General features: G+C 39.8%; 1 protein-coding gene and 1 non-coding gene across 2 annotated transcripts; one reads left to right on the forward strand and one right to left on the reverse strand.

The window, feature by feature from the left end:
- Positions 1-1,964: 1,964 nt before the first annotated feature.
- LOC111900541 (uncharacterized) lies at positions 1,965-2,429 on the reverse strand. Its single transcript, XM_023896420.1, has one exon. The coding sequence runs from the start codon at positions 2,427-2,429 to the stop codon at positions 1,965-1,967; it is 465 nt and encodes a 154-aa protein (XP_023752188.1).
- A 1,040-nt stretch (positions 2,430-3,469) lies between these two features.
- On the forward strand, positions 3,470-3,576 carry LOC111900544 (small nucleolar RNA R71). Its single transcript, XR_002853242.1, has one exon. It is a non-coding gene; the product is annotated as a small nucleolar RNA R71 (small nucleolar RNA).
- The last annotated feature ends 13,056 nt before the right edge of the window (positions 3,577-16,632 follow it).

Genomic DNA, 16,632 nt, shown 5'->3' on the forward strand with positions numbered 1-16,632 from the left:
ATGTATTTGTCCGGGAAGTCATCTCCAAATCTATCTTCTTGCAATTGTGGGTTTTCAAGCCTTGATAAGTGGTCGGCTGCTACATTCTCCAATCCCTTCTTGTCGCGTATCTCGATGTCAAACTCTTGAAGAAGTAGAACCCATCGTATCAATCTTGGCTTGGCATCCTGCTTGGCAAACAAATACTTGATAGCAGAGTGGTCAGTAAAAACAGTTGTTTTAGATAAAACTAAATATGGGCAGAATTTATCAAAGGCATACACCACATCTAATAATTCTTTTTTGGTGGTGGTGTAATTCTGTTGGGTCGAATTTAGAGTTTTACTTGCATGATAAATGGGTCGAAAGTGCTTATCAACCCTTTGACCAAGGACAACTCCTAAAGCAAAGTCACTAGCATCACACATTATTTCAAACGGTAACTCCTAATTCGGGGCAATAATGATCGGGGCATTAGTCAATTTTTGTTTCAAGAATTCAAACGCCTCTAAACACTCTTTAGTAAAATTGAATGGTGCATCTTTTAAAAGCAATTGTGTTAGAGGTCTAGTTATTTTAGAAAAATCTTTTATAAAATGCCGGTAAAAACCTGCGTGTCCAAGAAAACTTCTAATGCCCTTCACATTAGTTGGTGGAGGTAATTTGGCAATGGCGTCAATCTTTGCCCAATCCACTTAAATTCCCGATTTGGAAACCTTGTGGCCTAGAACTATACCCTCCATGACCATAAAGTGACATTTCTCCCAAATAAGAACTAAGTCGGTCTGTTCACACCTAGCAAGCATCAAATCAAGGTTATTGAGACAATCATGGAAGGGAGATCCAAAAACAGAAAAATCATCCATAAAGACTTCCATAAATTTTTCCAACATGTCGTGGAATATGGCTGTCATGCATTGTTGAAATGTCACGGGTGCATTGCATAACCCAAAGGGCATGCTTTGATAAGCAAAAGTCCCACTTGGGCAAGTAAAAGTGGTCTTTTCTTGGTCCATGGGGTCTATGGGTATTTGGAAATAACCCGAAAAGTCGTCTAAGAAACAATAGAAACTATGACCCGATAATCGTTCTAGCATTTGATCAATAAAAGGTAAGGGAAAATGGTCTTTACGAGTGGCATCGTTTAGCTTTCGATAATCGATGCACACTCTCCAACGGGTTACCGTTCGTGTCAGAATAAGGTCATTCTTCTTGTTGGTTATGACCGTCATAACTCCTTTCTTGGGAACCACTTGAACCGGACTCACCCACGGACGATCGGAAATAGAGTAAATGATCCCCGCATCTAAGAGCTTGACTACTTCCTTCTTGACCACTTCTTGCATGTTTGGGTTTAATCTTCTTTGGTGCTGTACAACCGGCTTTGCTCCTTCTTCCAGGTTAATCTTGTGTGAACAATAAGAGGGACTTATTCCCTTGATGTCGGTAATGCTCCATGCTATGGCCCGTTTTCGTTTCTACAGTACTTGAACTAGTTCTTCTTTTTCATATTTGGAGAGATCAGAGGCTATTATAACTGGCTTTTGATGGACATCTTCAAGGAAAGCATACTCCAAGTGATCTGGTAACGTTTTGAGTTCGGTTTTTGGGTTCTGCATGTTGTACTCGCCGAGTGCAGGAGAAGGACTCGGCAAGTTAGTTGTTGAATTTACGAATTCCATCTTTTCTTCACATGGACTCGGCGAGTAGATCAGCCCTACTCGCCGAGTAGCTCTCCCAGATTGCTTTATTATTTCTTCATACTCCGCTTCTTCCAGTAGCCTCTCGATCTCCAGTAAGTCTTTTTCAGCGTCGAATTCTTTATCAAAGATAGTGGATTTGTTGGAATCTTCACTATCACACTCCTCCATCAATTCATCAAACATGTCAATCGAGAATGCCATGTCATCACTATTCCTTGCATGCTTCATAGCTTGATCAACCCCGAAAGTAACTGAATCTTCTCCTACCCGTAAAGTAAGCTTCTAGTCTCTCATGTCCACTATAGCACTTATCGTGTTGAGGAAAGGTCTTTCAAGGATGATCGAGACTTGGGGATCCACTTCTATGTCTAGAATTATAAAATTAGCGAGAAATACAAACTTGTCCACCTTGACCAATAAGTCTTCACATATTCCTCTTGGAAATGTGACTGTCTTGTTTGCTAAGTGAATTGCCATGCGAATTGGCCTTGGTTCCAGGAGATCCAATTTCTTGAAGAATGAATAGGGCATGAGGTTCAGACTTGCTCTCGAATAAGCCAAAGCATGGATGGTGGCCATGTTGCCAAATTGGCAAGGAAAAGTCAAGCTTCCTGGGTCACCTTTCTTCTTTGGTAATTTGTTTAACATGGCAGCTGAGCAGTTTTCATTAAGAACTACTTCTTTCACCTCCTCCATCTTCCTTCTATTGGTTAGAAGCTCTTTGAGGAACTTTGCATATTTTGGCATTTGAGCGACGGATTCAATGAAGGGTATGTTGATTTGAAGAGCTTTAATGAGGTCGAGAAACTTCTGGTACTCCTCTTCCTACTTTTCTTTCTTAGCTCGGGATGGATATGGCATTGGATGCTGAAAGGGCTTTTCAGGAACTTGTTCTTTCAAATCTGGCAGTGGACTCGGCGAGTAGAGTCTGTGTCATGTAGAATTTTATTTTGATTTTTTTTCTGCATCCTCCTTTTGCAAGTCTTTGGGTACTTCATTCTGAATGGGCGCTAGAGGAGTGATTATCTTCCCACTTCTTGTTGTGACTATGTTTATGTGCACGCCTCGTGGGTTGTTTTCGGTTTTACTAGGAAGTTTGCCGGGTGATCTTTGATTGATTTGTTGAGCAAGTTGCCCAAGCTGCGTTTCAATGTTGTGGCTAGATGCTTGCTGATTTCTAAGCATGGTTCTTGTTTCTTGGATTGCAGCATCATGATCATTATGTCTCTTTTCTAAAGCAGCTACAAATTTGGTAAGCATCTCTTCTAAACTTGGTTTTCTTTCTTGTGCCGGCTCCTCCTTTTGATAAAAACCTCTTCCCTTTTCATTGTACTTCTCCTCCTTAGCCTTCTTGTACTTGTCATAAGGGAGCCACTCCTTCTTTGTTTTACGCCAATCTTCATCATATCGGTCCCCACTTGAGTAACAAACTTGCACCTTTTTGTTGCCATTTTCATCCAAGTCGCAGTCTCTAGTAAGATGATGTCCATTGCAATTCTCACAACCCACCCGAATAGCATGTATCGTTTGATCCATTTTATCCATCCTCCTATCTATGGTTTTTAGCATAGCCATGACCACTGACAAGTCTTCTGAAGCTGCATAGGCGCCCCCTAGTCACACCATTTCTTGGATTATGGTATTCTCTAGAATGCTTAGAGAATTCTTCAATCAATTGCTTTATCACTGGAGGTGCCTTCTTCGTGAGTAGACCTTGCGAGTCAAGTAATTGCCTTGTGGTAACATTTACTCCATCATAAAAGATGGAGACTTCTTGTTGACTAATGAGGTCATGATGTGGGCAATTCCTTAGCAAGCTCTTGTACCTCTCCCAAGCTTCATATAGTGACTCCCCTACTTGTTGTTCAAAGTTAGCAATGGCTTTCTTGAGCTTGGATATCTTGGATGGTGGGCAAAATTGATCAGTGAATTCTTCTTTCATTTGGGCCCATGTAGTGATCGATCTGGGGGGCAATGACTTGAGCCAATCCTTTGCAGCACCCTTCAAAGTCACCAGAAGCATGCGAAGTAATTGAGTTTCCCGAGGCACATTTGCAACATTGAAATAGTCAGCCACATCATTGACTTCATCCAAGTGCTTGTAAGCATCTTCATGGTCTTTGCCGGTGAAGGGGATCTCCTTTAGTAGAGCAAGAATGTGACCCTTAAGCTCAAAAGTAGCAGTTGCGGGAATTACGGGTTGCACAAGTCCCGGGCGAGTGTCATCGCAGATCCTCTTCTTCCATTCTCCCATGGGAATTTCAATTATGTTAGCCATGGTGAGAGCTAACTCGTCGCCGGAATCGGAGTCGTGCCCGTATGTAGGTTCTTCTTCCTCCTCGGTGTCGTACTCGGTGTCTTCTTTGATCGGGTCTTCGCTTGCTAAAGATGCGTTGGATGCTCCTGATTTGCTGCTCTTCTTTTTCCCAAAAACAGTCTTCAAGTTAGAGAAAGGAGACTTCTTAGGTGTATTTGAGCTTTCCACGTCCTTGCCTTTGTTCTTTCTCAATGCGGATTTCGGGTCTTCAAGCGGGGGTACCAGCGGAGTGTTGGATCCTCTGGTCATGAAATTCCCAAAATAAAACCAGAAAAACACGTAAAAAGAAAAAAATGCAACTTAACTAAACGAAAATTAAATATCAAACACCAGGCTACTCGCCGAGTAGGTGCGAGTGCACTCGGCGAGTAGCGTGTTTTATAAAAAAAAAATTAAAACTAAAGGTAAAAATTCATAAAAAATACTAATGGATTCTAACACCTAATCTACTTACTGAATGACTAAAAAAATTAACTTTGTGCAAGAAAAATCACACAAAGGATCGATAAAATTAGGAATTAGATTTAATTTTTGAACCGTTCCCCGGTAACGGCGCCAAAAAACTTGATGTGTGTAAACTCAACTAGTTTTAATCCTACTTTTAATTATAAAACAAACACACAAAGGTAGTGGACCTATCAATTGTGGTAAAGCTAAATAAATAGGGTATCGAACACAGGGAACGTAGAATTAAAACTAAAAACTAATTTTATCTAAAATTAAGTAATAAAAAGAGGTTTTCTCTAGTTTTACAAGACTAGAAACTTACCAACTAATGCTTAAACTAAAAACTAGGTAAGCAAAGATTCAACTAAATTCAATCACGAAGGGAACTTCTGTTTAGTTTAACTCAATTGATCCTATGGTTGATACTATGGCAACAGTACAATGGAATGATTCTTCTATTGGCTACCGATTCAAGTGATTAGATTCACGTTCGCTACACTAATCCTTAGAGAATAAGTTAACTCAAACAGTGGCCAGTTGTCTAAATTAATTCAATTCACTAGGTTATTCATTCGGGTTAATTTAGACTTGTAACGGTTAACTAATTTGGTTCTTTAATTAACCTCTTGTTGATGGTCATCACACAAGCTCACACATGGATTTACCTATTTTTCTATTAATTCTAGTTTCATAGTCGCTAATCCTAGTCATATAATAAAGTGGTCACATAAATTATATGAGGTAACAATTAAGAGATGTTCATGCAGCTTAATTATCTTCCTATTAACATAAAAATAGTTGTCATTCACACATAAGGTTCTTTAACAAGCTAGAATTAACAAAATCACCAATATTAAATCAATCCTACCATATATCAAACCATAGTTTCAATATTGTCTCCCCAAACAGAAGTTAAAAGGTTTTAGCTCATGATTGAGGTAATTGACATCACAAAAACGAAATCTAAAAGTCTAAACATGATGAAGAACAATAGATTAAAGTAAGAATGATGTAAATTTGCCTCAATGCTTCTTCGGGATTAGGTTTAGGGTTGTATCTTTGTTCTCCAGATCTCTCCTGACTCTGATTCGCAGCTTGCTTCTCCCCAAGAATTCCAGGAAAGTCCCCCAATTCAGATTAATATCCCATATTTATAATTATCACAAAACAGGGGCAACTCGGCGAGTAGGTGCGTGGACTCGCCGAGTAGGTGTGTAAAATCCGTGTACGAAAAGGATTATTAACTTTTCTTTGGGAACATTCTCATGAACTCGCCGAGTTGGTGCGTGGACTCGCTGAGTAGGTGTGGATTTTTCCTTCTTCTTCATTCTTTGGTCTCTACTTGCTTCTCCTTATTCCTTTTTACTTCCAAGCATGTCTTTTGAACTGAAAACACAATTAATGCATTATTAAGTACCTTTTGTCCACATTATGCACATAATTAGCTAAAAATGAATAAGAAAAATATGCTAAACATATGGCTAATTATGCAAATATCAGAACTTCTTAATTCGTGATAATTTGAATAGCAAAAAGCATCACCTACGAATCTCAGTATACCAAGATAATATCTTCTTCATCTCTTTCTTATCTGCTTAATTGTTATTCGAACAGTTATTCATACGAACAATAAAGTTCATATACTGGGATGTGGTATACCTTTCAACTTCAGATGCTTGGAACAAAAATCTTTTATTCTTCCCACTTTTATCCTTTCCAACGAACAGTAACCCAAATGGTTTCAAGCATATTTCCCCATCAGCATACTTCCTTAACTTAGCCTGAGTCTTCGTTGGCTCCATACGAACTTTCACTTATAACCCCTTCCCAGTAGCCAACTCCACATCAGTTAATGCCAAACATTCATAGTAGTTATCTATGAATATCTTGATGTGAGCAATTCCAAGCTTAAAAATTTTGGATCTGTTTCTTGAAGATATGAAGCATCTTTATCTTTCAAAAGCAAAGCAATTTGTATAAGATCATACAAACGCATCAATGGAAAATCAGCCACAGAGAAATCACACACTTAACCATTTGCCCTTGTGACATAGAAACGAAAATTCTGCATCATATTTTCAAACAAAACATCCTTCTTAATACAAATCGCCTTTTTTATATTCAATAAAGACCATATCTCTTCTTGTAACGCCTGTGTTTCCGGGCTTTCCATTTTTAGCAATGTAATAGCCTAGGTTAACCTTTGTAACCCGTTTTGAAATAATAGAAGTATATTATTTGAGTATTATGTGTTTTGTGCTTAATTGCTTAATTATGTGGTTTGATTAATTAAGAATAAAAATAAGCGTCAAAATTGAAGTGTAAAATAAACTTCATATCTTTGGATAATGTTGTAGTAGTTGAAACGAGGTTTCCGAATATATATATAGAACGCCCAAATCTGACTTCGTATGAAGAAGTTATGATTTATCGAAGTTTCGGCTTAGCGATGTGCAGCCCGAAATACTCGATTTGAGATCGAGCGGTTTTTAGCCGAAGCAATTTAAACGAGGATCGAAGGTCTCGTTGTTGGTATCGAAGTGATGAAAAGTTAGGCGAGAACGGACGTCAAACGATGAAGTTATGAATTTATAACGAAGTTTTTCTGTCCCGGCCTATTAAAAATAAATAATAAAAATAAATTTAAAATCAGCCGACGGTGTCTAAATGAAAGTTGTAGAGCGTAGTCTCACCTTCGCGTGGATATAAAGAACGTCGAAAACGGAGTTCGTATAAAAAAGTTACGAATTTCCGAAGTTTATTAAATAATTTGTATTTAAATTTAATCTTTAATTCGGATGATTATCCGAAGGAGTCACCGATCCGATCCGAAGTACGCCCCGCGTACACCGAGAGATGTCGACACTCGCACTCGAGCACTTCGGATACGTAAGCAGTGACGATTTCGGAGCAGTAGGCCCCGCGTACTGCAGTACGCCCCGCGTACTCCGAGGCTCCAGCCTCCTATAAATAGAAAGCGAGGGCAGCCGAGTTCTTTTGCTCTTTTCTCTCTTCTCTCTCCCGTTTTGCATCGATTTGCATGCCAGAAATACCCCGAAGCCCCGGTATTATTCTCGAGCCCCGAAGCAAGTCCCGAGATCCCGAAGATCCCGAGAAGTGCGATTCCTGAGTCGAAGCTTTGTCTGCGAGAAGTTCGGTTTTTTGTGAAGATCTTCCAGATCTGCTGAGGATTACTACTTTTGCATGTCATAGTGTTGTCCGATCATCTTCTGATCAAGTGAGTGTATACTACCTTTCATAAACACGATAATAATACAAGTTTGGTTCGAGTGTATTAAGTATATTGTTGTTTATAGGTGTGAGTGTGTGGTCACTTTCTTCAAACGCATAATTATAAAGTATTTTATACGAAATACGTGTTATGTGTATATTTTGTGTTATATGTGTGAATGTATATTCACTCTCTTCTATCTCATAGATATGATTTATTCTCTATGAAATACGTGTTATGTGTGTGCGTGTGTGTGCCTCATCTGCTATGTGAAATATGTATTGATTAAAGCATGCTATACAGGTTTTCAAAACTATGTATAAAAATGTATATTTTATCTACTAATATGTTGGGTAGAACATGGGTAGATAGTTGGTGTGTAATAAACAGATGAGAGGCCTCGTTGTTGTTTGATTTAGTCATCTAGCAGAGTTTAGATGACGACCACGGACTCTTCTAGACAGTCTTGTGGAAACATTAGCAGGTTCGCCACCTGTAGGTGTTAACGAACTTGGGTGTTCATTCGCTGTACTCCATCCCCCTCATGGTTGCCTTATTTGACTTATATTGCTGAGGAACCCCCGAAGCATGTGTTGTCGCCCCGATGAAATATTCTTAGACTAGGTCCCTTATGTTAGTTGTTTTAGGGACATAAAGTGAGAATAACGGGAATGGGTAATTGGGTTATTGTTGGTTGGTGGAAATTAAATATGATTATTTATTGTGGGTTGAAAACCCTATATGCTCACCAGGCTCCCAAGCCTGACCCACTCAGTTTTAATTTGTATTACAGGAAGTGGCGCGAGGGCATAACATGGATGAACCATCAAGTTGTTTTGTTTACAAGTCTGTATATGTATATATTTGTTGAATGACTTGTAATGTTATCGTTTATGCTTATTGGTCTGTATCGGAACATGACACCCCGAGTTTTGATTATATAATGAAAAATACATTTCTTTTATGAAATGCTTTGGTAAACATTGTTTTATCATGTTTTGTTTTTGGGAACAAATTCCGCAACTCTTTCAAATCAAAAGGATTTACACTGAAATTATTTTAAAAGCATAAATGAAAATCGGTCTTTTCTGGCTGAGATTTTGGGGATGTCACAGTTGGTATCAGAGCATTAGTTTAAGCGAACTAGGAATTTGTAGGATTTCTAGACTTAAACTTAGAATGCTAAGTGAATTTTTGAGATGTGTGTCTGTTATGTTTTAGACGCGAGCACTGGTTTATTTTAGGAAAGTTGCCTAAAATGCTTTTATGTGCTAAATGTTATATGTTGCCATATATGATATTATTTGTTCGGATCTATGGTCTGTTGCCGACCGGATCTAGAAACCTTATGTGTGTAGGATTCTAAGCGTACGTCTACAATATTAGAACTAGCATGTAAACGTTTCGGAGTGATAATGATTATTTGAATATCTATCGTGATTGAGGATCTAATTTCACCTTATTCGGTGTGTAGATCAAAATGGTGAGAACAAGAAGTGGAGTTGGAAATGCTGACGAAAACAGGAATCAACCACCAGTGATTGAACAAATACCTGTCGTAGCAGCAACACCTGAGCCAATAACCATGGCTGGTGTGCAAATGATGATTCAGACGATGTTGGATCGTCATATGGATGAAACTAGACGATTGCTTCAACAGAATCGTGAAGAACTTTCAATTCGTGTGGAAGAGCCTGAATTAAATGAAGGGCACTCGAAAGGTGGAAACTTCAGTGGGTCTGTTGGTCAAGCCAACCCACCGATAGTTAGGCAAAACAACCATGATGGAAGGAATGATGGAATGGGATGCAAGTACAAGGACTTTCTAACTTGCAAACCATCGACCTTCAATGGAAAGCAGGATCCGATTGGGGTTATGGATTGGATCTCCGAGATGGAGTTAGCCTTCATGACTTGTGGCTGCAGAGGCAAGTTGCAGACTATCTATGTAGTGCGTTAATTCGGAGGTGGAGCCGTTCGTTGGTGGAACACTCTAGGGAAGACGTTAAGCCCTAATGAGCCACTGCAATTGACATGGGCAGAGTTCTTGGTGCAGTTCAAACGCAAGTTCTGCTCGGCCCAAAATCTGTTGGAACTAGAGAACAAGTTTCTAACATTGACGAAAGGTAGCATGTCAGTTGATGAATACACCAATAACTTCACCGATAAGATGGAGTTTGCCTTGCATATCGTTCCAGATGAGCTGACAAAGGTGGACCGGTATGCGAAGGGACTCCCATGGGAGTACGAGGTGCCAGTACGTCAGGCACATACTCTAGAGGCAGCTATCTGGGCTGCCAAGTCTGTTGAGAACATGATAAAGGGAAGAACCACCAACAAGGTTGAGGTTGGTGAGAAGAGAAAGTTTGAGGGAACATCTGGTTCCGGTAAGAAAAGCAAAGTTTCGAAATCTGATTCGAAAAAGTTTGGAGGAAAAGGAGGCGAAGCGAAGTGGTGTGATAAGTGTAAGAAGAAGCACTTTGGGAAATGTAGCGAGGATGTAACCTGCTACAAGTGTGGGAAGGTTGGACACTTTTCCAATGAGCTTCCGAACAACAAAAGGATGTGTTTTGGTTGTAATGAAGAGGGGCACATTTTAAAAGACTGTCTGAAGAAGAAGGAGGCAGCTAGGCCCAACATTCCACCAAAGCCGAAGGTGAGAGCCTTCCAGATGACACTTGAGGCTGCGAAAGATGAAGCTGATGTCGCTTCAGGTACCTTTCTTGTTAACGAACTACCTGCTCAAATTTTGTTTGATTCTGGAGCCAACTACTCCTTTATTTCGCATGAGTTTGGTAGAAAGCTAGCTTTGCCTGTTGATAGACTAGATAATGCTTTATTAGTCGAAGTAGCTAGTGGCAAGTTTGTACCTGTTATCCGTCGTATGAAAAACATCTTAATCGACCTTAATGGGAATAAGTTTCACGAGGAATTATTGCCCATCTAACTTAATGGTTTCGACATCATGTTGGGAATGGATTGGCTTAGCGCCAATGATCCCGAAATTTTATTCAAGAAGAAGATAGTTAAAGTAAACCCGCCTGGGAAAGATTCATTTATGGTGTACGGGGACAAACGGCGAGTAAATTCTGGAATCATTTCCCTAATGAAAGCCAGGAAGTGTTTGACCAAGGGATGTACATCATATTTAGCATTCGTGATTGATGCTAAGAAGGAAAAGAAGGTGATGCAGAATATTCCAGTGGTGTGTGATTATCCGGAAGTATTTGCCGAAGATCTTCCTGGATTACCACCTGATAGACAAGTGGAGTTCAGAATAGACTTGTTACCAAGAACCACGCTAATAGCAAAAGCACCTTACCGATTAGCACCGACGGAGATGAAGGAGCTGATGATGCAACTTCAGGAGTTATTGGACAAAGGTTTCATTAGACCTAGTTCATCGCCCTGGGGAGCTCCGTTGTTATTCGTGAAGAAGAAAGATGGAAGTATGAGAATGTGCATCGATTACAGAGAGCTGAACAAGGCAACAATAAAGAATAGATATCCTGAGCCGAGGATTGATGACCTATTTGATCAATTGCAAGGTTCGAACTATTTCTCGAAGATCGATCTAAGGTCAGGATATCATCAGCTAAAAGTAAGAGAGCAAGATATCGAGAAGACTGCATTCAGAACTAGATATGGACACTACGAGTTCTTGGTTATGTCGTTTGGACTAACCAATGCTCCAGCAGCGTTCATGGATTTGATGAATAGGGTTTGTAATCCTTTCCTTGATAAATCCATGATAGTGTTCATAGACGACATTCTGATTTACTCGAAAAGCCAGGAGGAGCATGGTAGACACTTGCGAGAAGTGTTAGAAGTCTTGAAGAAGGAGAAGCTGTTTGCAAAGTTCTCTAAGTGTGATTTTTGGATTCGTGAAGTCCAATTCTTGGGTCACGTGGTCAACCAAGAAGCGATAATGGTTGATCCAGCGAAGATCGAAACTGTAATGAAGTGGGAACAACCGAAAAGTCCCATGGAGATTCGAAGCTTTTTAGGATTAGCCGGATATTACCGAACGTTTATCCAAGGCTTTTCTTCGATTGCTACTCCATTAACAGCTTTGACCCACAAAGGAGCTACTTATGCTTGGAGTGATAAGCATAAAGAAGCATTCGAGAAGCTAAAGAAGAAGCTATGCGAGGCACCGATACTTTCTTTACCCGATGGAGTTGAAGACTTCGCTGTTTATAGCAATGCGTCTGGGGTTAGATTGGGTTGTGTTTTGACCCAAAGAGAAAAGGTGATAGCATATGCGTCTTGACAACTGAAAGAGCATGAAAAGAATTACCCGACTCATGATTTGGAGTTGGCAGCGGTAGTTTTCGCTCTGAAAATATGGAGGCATTACCTCTATGGCACGAAGTGCAAACTTTTCACTGATCATAAGAGTCTCCAATATCTCTTTAATCAGAAAGAATTGAATATGAGGCAACGAGGCTGGCTAGAGTTACTCAAGGACTACGACTATGAGATACTTTACCATCCTGGTAAAGCTAATGTTGTTGCTGATGCTCTCAGTCGGAAAGTCAATCTTGAAAGGAAAAGGCCAAGAGCGTTGAGAATTGAAGTTGTATCGACCATTGTGGAAAGTATAAAGAAAGCTCAAAGCGAAGCTTCTGAAAAGAATGACCGAAAGGAGGAATGTTTGGGCAAAACGTTGGTGTTCGGTGTAAACAGTCATGGACTGAAGGTGTTCCAAGATCGGATTTGGATACTTAAGACAGGAGGAGTCAGAGAACTTCTGATGGAAGAAGCTCACAAGACCATGTACTCGATTCATCCCGGTAGCACTAAAATGTATATGGACCTGAAACCCTACTACTGGTGGCCGACGATGAAGCTTGATGTTGCAAAGTATGTGGTCGAGTGTGTGACTTGTGCGAGAGTCAAGACACAACATCAGAAACCGTACGGGAGTTTAGAACCACTGTCTGTGCCTATGGGTAAGTAGGAAGACATTGCTATGGTTTTTGTCACTAAACTGCCCAGAACAAAGAATGGTCACGACATGATTTGGGTGGTCGTTGATCGATTCACTAAGAGTGCACATTTCATAGCAGCCAAGGAGAAATGGTCTATGGAGAAGCTTGCGAATTCTTACGTGAAGGAAATTGTGAGGCTTCACGGTGTTCCGTTAACGATTGTGTCGCATCGTGATAGCCGTTTCACCTCGAGGTTTTGGAAAAGTCTACAAGAGGAAATGCGTACCAAGTTATGTTTAAGTACAGCTTACCATCCGCAGACTGATGGTCAGAGTGAAAGAACAATACAAACACTTGAAGATATGCTGAGAGCATGTACCCTGGAATTCCTGGGCAACTGGGATGAACATTTACCTTTGGTAGAATTTTCCTACAATAATAGTTTCCACTCGAGCATAAAGATGGCACCTTATCAAGCTTTGTACGGACAGAAGTGTCGTACGCCGTCTTGTTGGCTTGAGGCTGGAGAAAAGCAGTTTATGGGTCCCGAGATGGTCCATCAAACTGCTGAAAAGTTGAAAATAATTAGGGAAAGAATATTAGCAACTCAGGATCGTCAAAAGAGCTATGCTGACAAGAAGCAAAGACCGATGACTTTTGAAATTGGAGATTCGGTTTTGCTTAAAGTCTCGCCGTGGAAGGGACTTATAAGATTTGGTAAAAGGGGAAAGTTGAGTCCAAGGTTTATTGGACCGTTTAAAGTTCTTCAGAGGGTTGGGAACCAAGCTTACAAGCTCGAATTACCTGAAGAACTGAATGGAAATCACAACACTTTTCATGTGTGTTATTTGAGGAAGTTCACGGGAGAAGTTCCCGACATAATTCCAATTTCTGAATTAAGAATTGATGAGAACAAAAGGTTAATTGAAGAACCAGAGGCAATTGTTGACCGAAAGACTAAGAAGTTGCGACGCAAAATGGTTGGGTTAGTGCTTGTCCGATGGAAACACACGAATGGACCGAATCTCACTTGGGAGACGGAGAATGACATGTTGAGTCGCTATCCGCATTTGTTTGTTGATGTGTGATTCCGGGGACGGAATCATTCTAAGGTGGAGAGAATTGTAATGCCTGTGTTTCCGGGATTGCCATTTTTAGCAATGTAATAGCCTAGGTTAACCTTTGTAACCCGTTTTGAAATAATAGAAGTATATTATTTGAGTATTATGTGTGTTGTGCTTGATTGCTTAATTATGTCGTTTGATTAATTAAGAATAAAAATAAGCGTGAAAACTTAAGTGTAAAATAAACTTGATATCTTAGGATAATGTTGTAGTAGTTGAAACGAGGTTTCCGAATATATATAGAACGCCCAAATCTGACTTCGTATGAAGAAGTTATGATTTATCGAAGTTTCGGCTTAGCGGTGTGCAGCCCGAAATACTCGATTTGAGATCGAGCGGTTTTTAGCCGAAGCAATCTAAACAAGGATCGAAGGTCTCGTTGTTGGTATCGAAGCGATGAAAAGTTAGGCAAGAACGGACGTCAAATGATGAAGTTATGAATTTATAACGAACTTTTTCTGTCCCGGCCTATTAAAAATAAATAATAAAAATAAATTTAAAATTAGCCGAGGGAGTCTAAACAAAAGTTGTAGAGCATACTCTCACCTTCGCGTGGATATAAAGAACGTCGAAAACGGATTTGGTATGAAGAAGTTATGAATTTCCGAAGTTTATTAAATAATTTGTATTTAAATTTAATCTTTAATTCGGATGATTATCCGAAGGGGTCACCGATCTGATCCGAAGTACACCCCGTGTACACCGAGGGATGTCGACACTCGCACTCGAGCACTTCGGATATGTAAGCAGTGCCGATTTCGGAGCAGTACGCCCCGCGTACTGCAGTACGCCCTGCGTACTCCGAGGCTCCAGCCTCCTATAAATGGAAAGCGAGGGCAGCCGAGTTCTTTTGCTCTTTTCTCTCTTCTCTCTCCCGTTTTGCATCGATTTGCGTGCCAGAAATACCCCAAAGCCCTGGTATTATTCTCGAGCCCCGAAGCAAGTCCCGAGATCCCGAAGATCCCGAGAAGTGCGACTCCCGAGCCGAAGCTCTGTCCGCGAGCAGTTCGATTTTTTGTGAAGATCTTCCAGATCTGCTGAGGATTACTACTTCTGCAAGTCGTAGTGCTGTCCGATCATCTTCTGATCAAGTGAGTGTATACTACCTTTCATAAACACGATAATAATACAAGTTTGGTTCGAGTGTATTAAGTATATTGTTGTTTATAGGTGTGAGTGTGTGGTCACTTTCTTCAAACGCATAATTATAAAGTATTTTATACGAAATACGTGTTATGTGTATATTTTGTGTTATATGTGAGAATGTATATTCACTCTCTTCTATCTCATAGATATGATTTATTCTCTATGAAATACGTGTTATGTGTGTGCGTGTGTGTGCCTCATCTGTTATGTGAAATATGTATTGATTAAAGCGTGCTATACAGGTTTTCAAAACTATGTATAAAAATGTATATTTTATCTACTAATATGTTGGGTAGAACATGGGTAGATAGTTGGTGTGTAATAAACAGATGAGAGGCCTCGTTGTTGTTTGATTTAGTCATCTAGCGGAGTTTAGATGACGACCACAGACTCTTCTAGATAGTCTTGTGGAAACATTAGCAGGTTCGCCACCTGTAGGTGTTAATGAACTTGGGTGTTCATTCGCTCTACTCCATCCCCTTCATGGTTGCCTTATTTGACTTATATTGCTGAGGAACCCCCGAAGCATGTGTTGTCGCCCCGATGAAATATTCTTAGACTAGATCCCTTATGTTAGTTGTTTTAGGGACATAAAGTGAGAATAACGGGAATGGGTAATTGGGTTATTGTTGGTTGGTGGAAATTAAATATGATTATTTATTGTGGGTTGAAAACCCTATATGCTCACCAGGCTCCCAAGCCTGACCCACTCAATTTTAATTTGTATTACAGGAAGTGGCGCGAGGGCATAAGATGGATGAACCATCAAGTTGTTTTGTTTACAAGTCTGTATATGTATATATTTGTTGAATGACTTGAAATGTTATCGTTTATGCTTATTGGTCTGTATCGGAACATGACACACCGAGTTTTGATTATATAATGAAAAATACATTTCTTTTATGAAATGCTTTGGTAAACATTGTTTTATCATGTTTTGTTTTTGGGAACAAATTCCGCAACTCTTTCAATTCAAAAGGATTTACACTGAAATTATTTTAAAAGCATAAATGAAAATCGGTCTTTTCTGGCCGAGATTTTGGGGATGTCACACTTCTGGAGCTTTCCTAAGAACAGCATGAAACCTAAGTTTCATGTACGTATACTCATCTTCAATTTTGAACTTTTCAGTAATCTTGAATTCAAGAATTATGAACGTCTTCTCATTCACTGGAAAATCAAGTTGGCTCATATCTGCGTTTGTAGCCACATAGCTTTGTTTTGGCTTCTTCTCAAAAGCATACATGTGATTATAAGCCACTTTCGCCTCAATTGTTTCATAGTTGTAATGTTTAGCAGGATCTCCCTTATTTATTCCAGGAGGATCATTTGCACGAAGCCTCATTATGCTTTGAACAACTCTTAACTTCACCATTTCTGCTTCAACTTCAACTTTCTTCTCCTCTTTAGATTTTTCAATCACAACTGTTTTCCCTTTGTCATTATCTGAAGCAATATCAACAATTTCCTTTGGCTTCGAACTACTACCACTTTCAGCAGAAGAACCAATAACAATTCCTTTCATAATTGACTTTGTTGACGGCATCATGGTAACAACCGTTGAACTAATTGGTCTAACAGATGAAAAATTGGCTTTGTTGTTATAATCTTCGTTAAAGAAACCTTCCTACTAGTTTTGACATCCCCATACGAAGCCTCACTAACCTTCTTGTCTCCTTTTGCACCCCTGTGCTAACAGGTGGGGCATTCATTGGTAGAAGGTTTGAGATCCTAGACAATGGAGCCAACT

The sequence above is a fragment of the Lactuca sativa genome, chromosome 7, assembly GCF_002870075.4.
Source record: "Lactuca sativa cultivar Salinas chromosome 7, Lsat_Salinas_v11, whole genome shotgun sequence".
NCBI lineage: Eukaryota > Viridiplantae > Streptophyta > Magnoliopsida > Asterales > Asteraceae > Lactuca > Lactuca sativa.

Bases quoted from the DNA above. Each gene is read 5' to 3' on its own strand.
- LOC111900541 (XM_023896420.1), bottom strand. From the start codon at position 2,429: ATGCCAAAATATGCAAAGTTCCTCAAAGAGCTTCTAACCAATAGAAGG.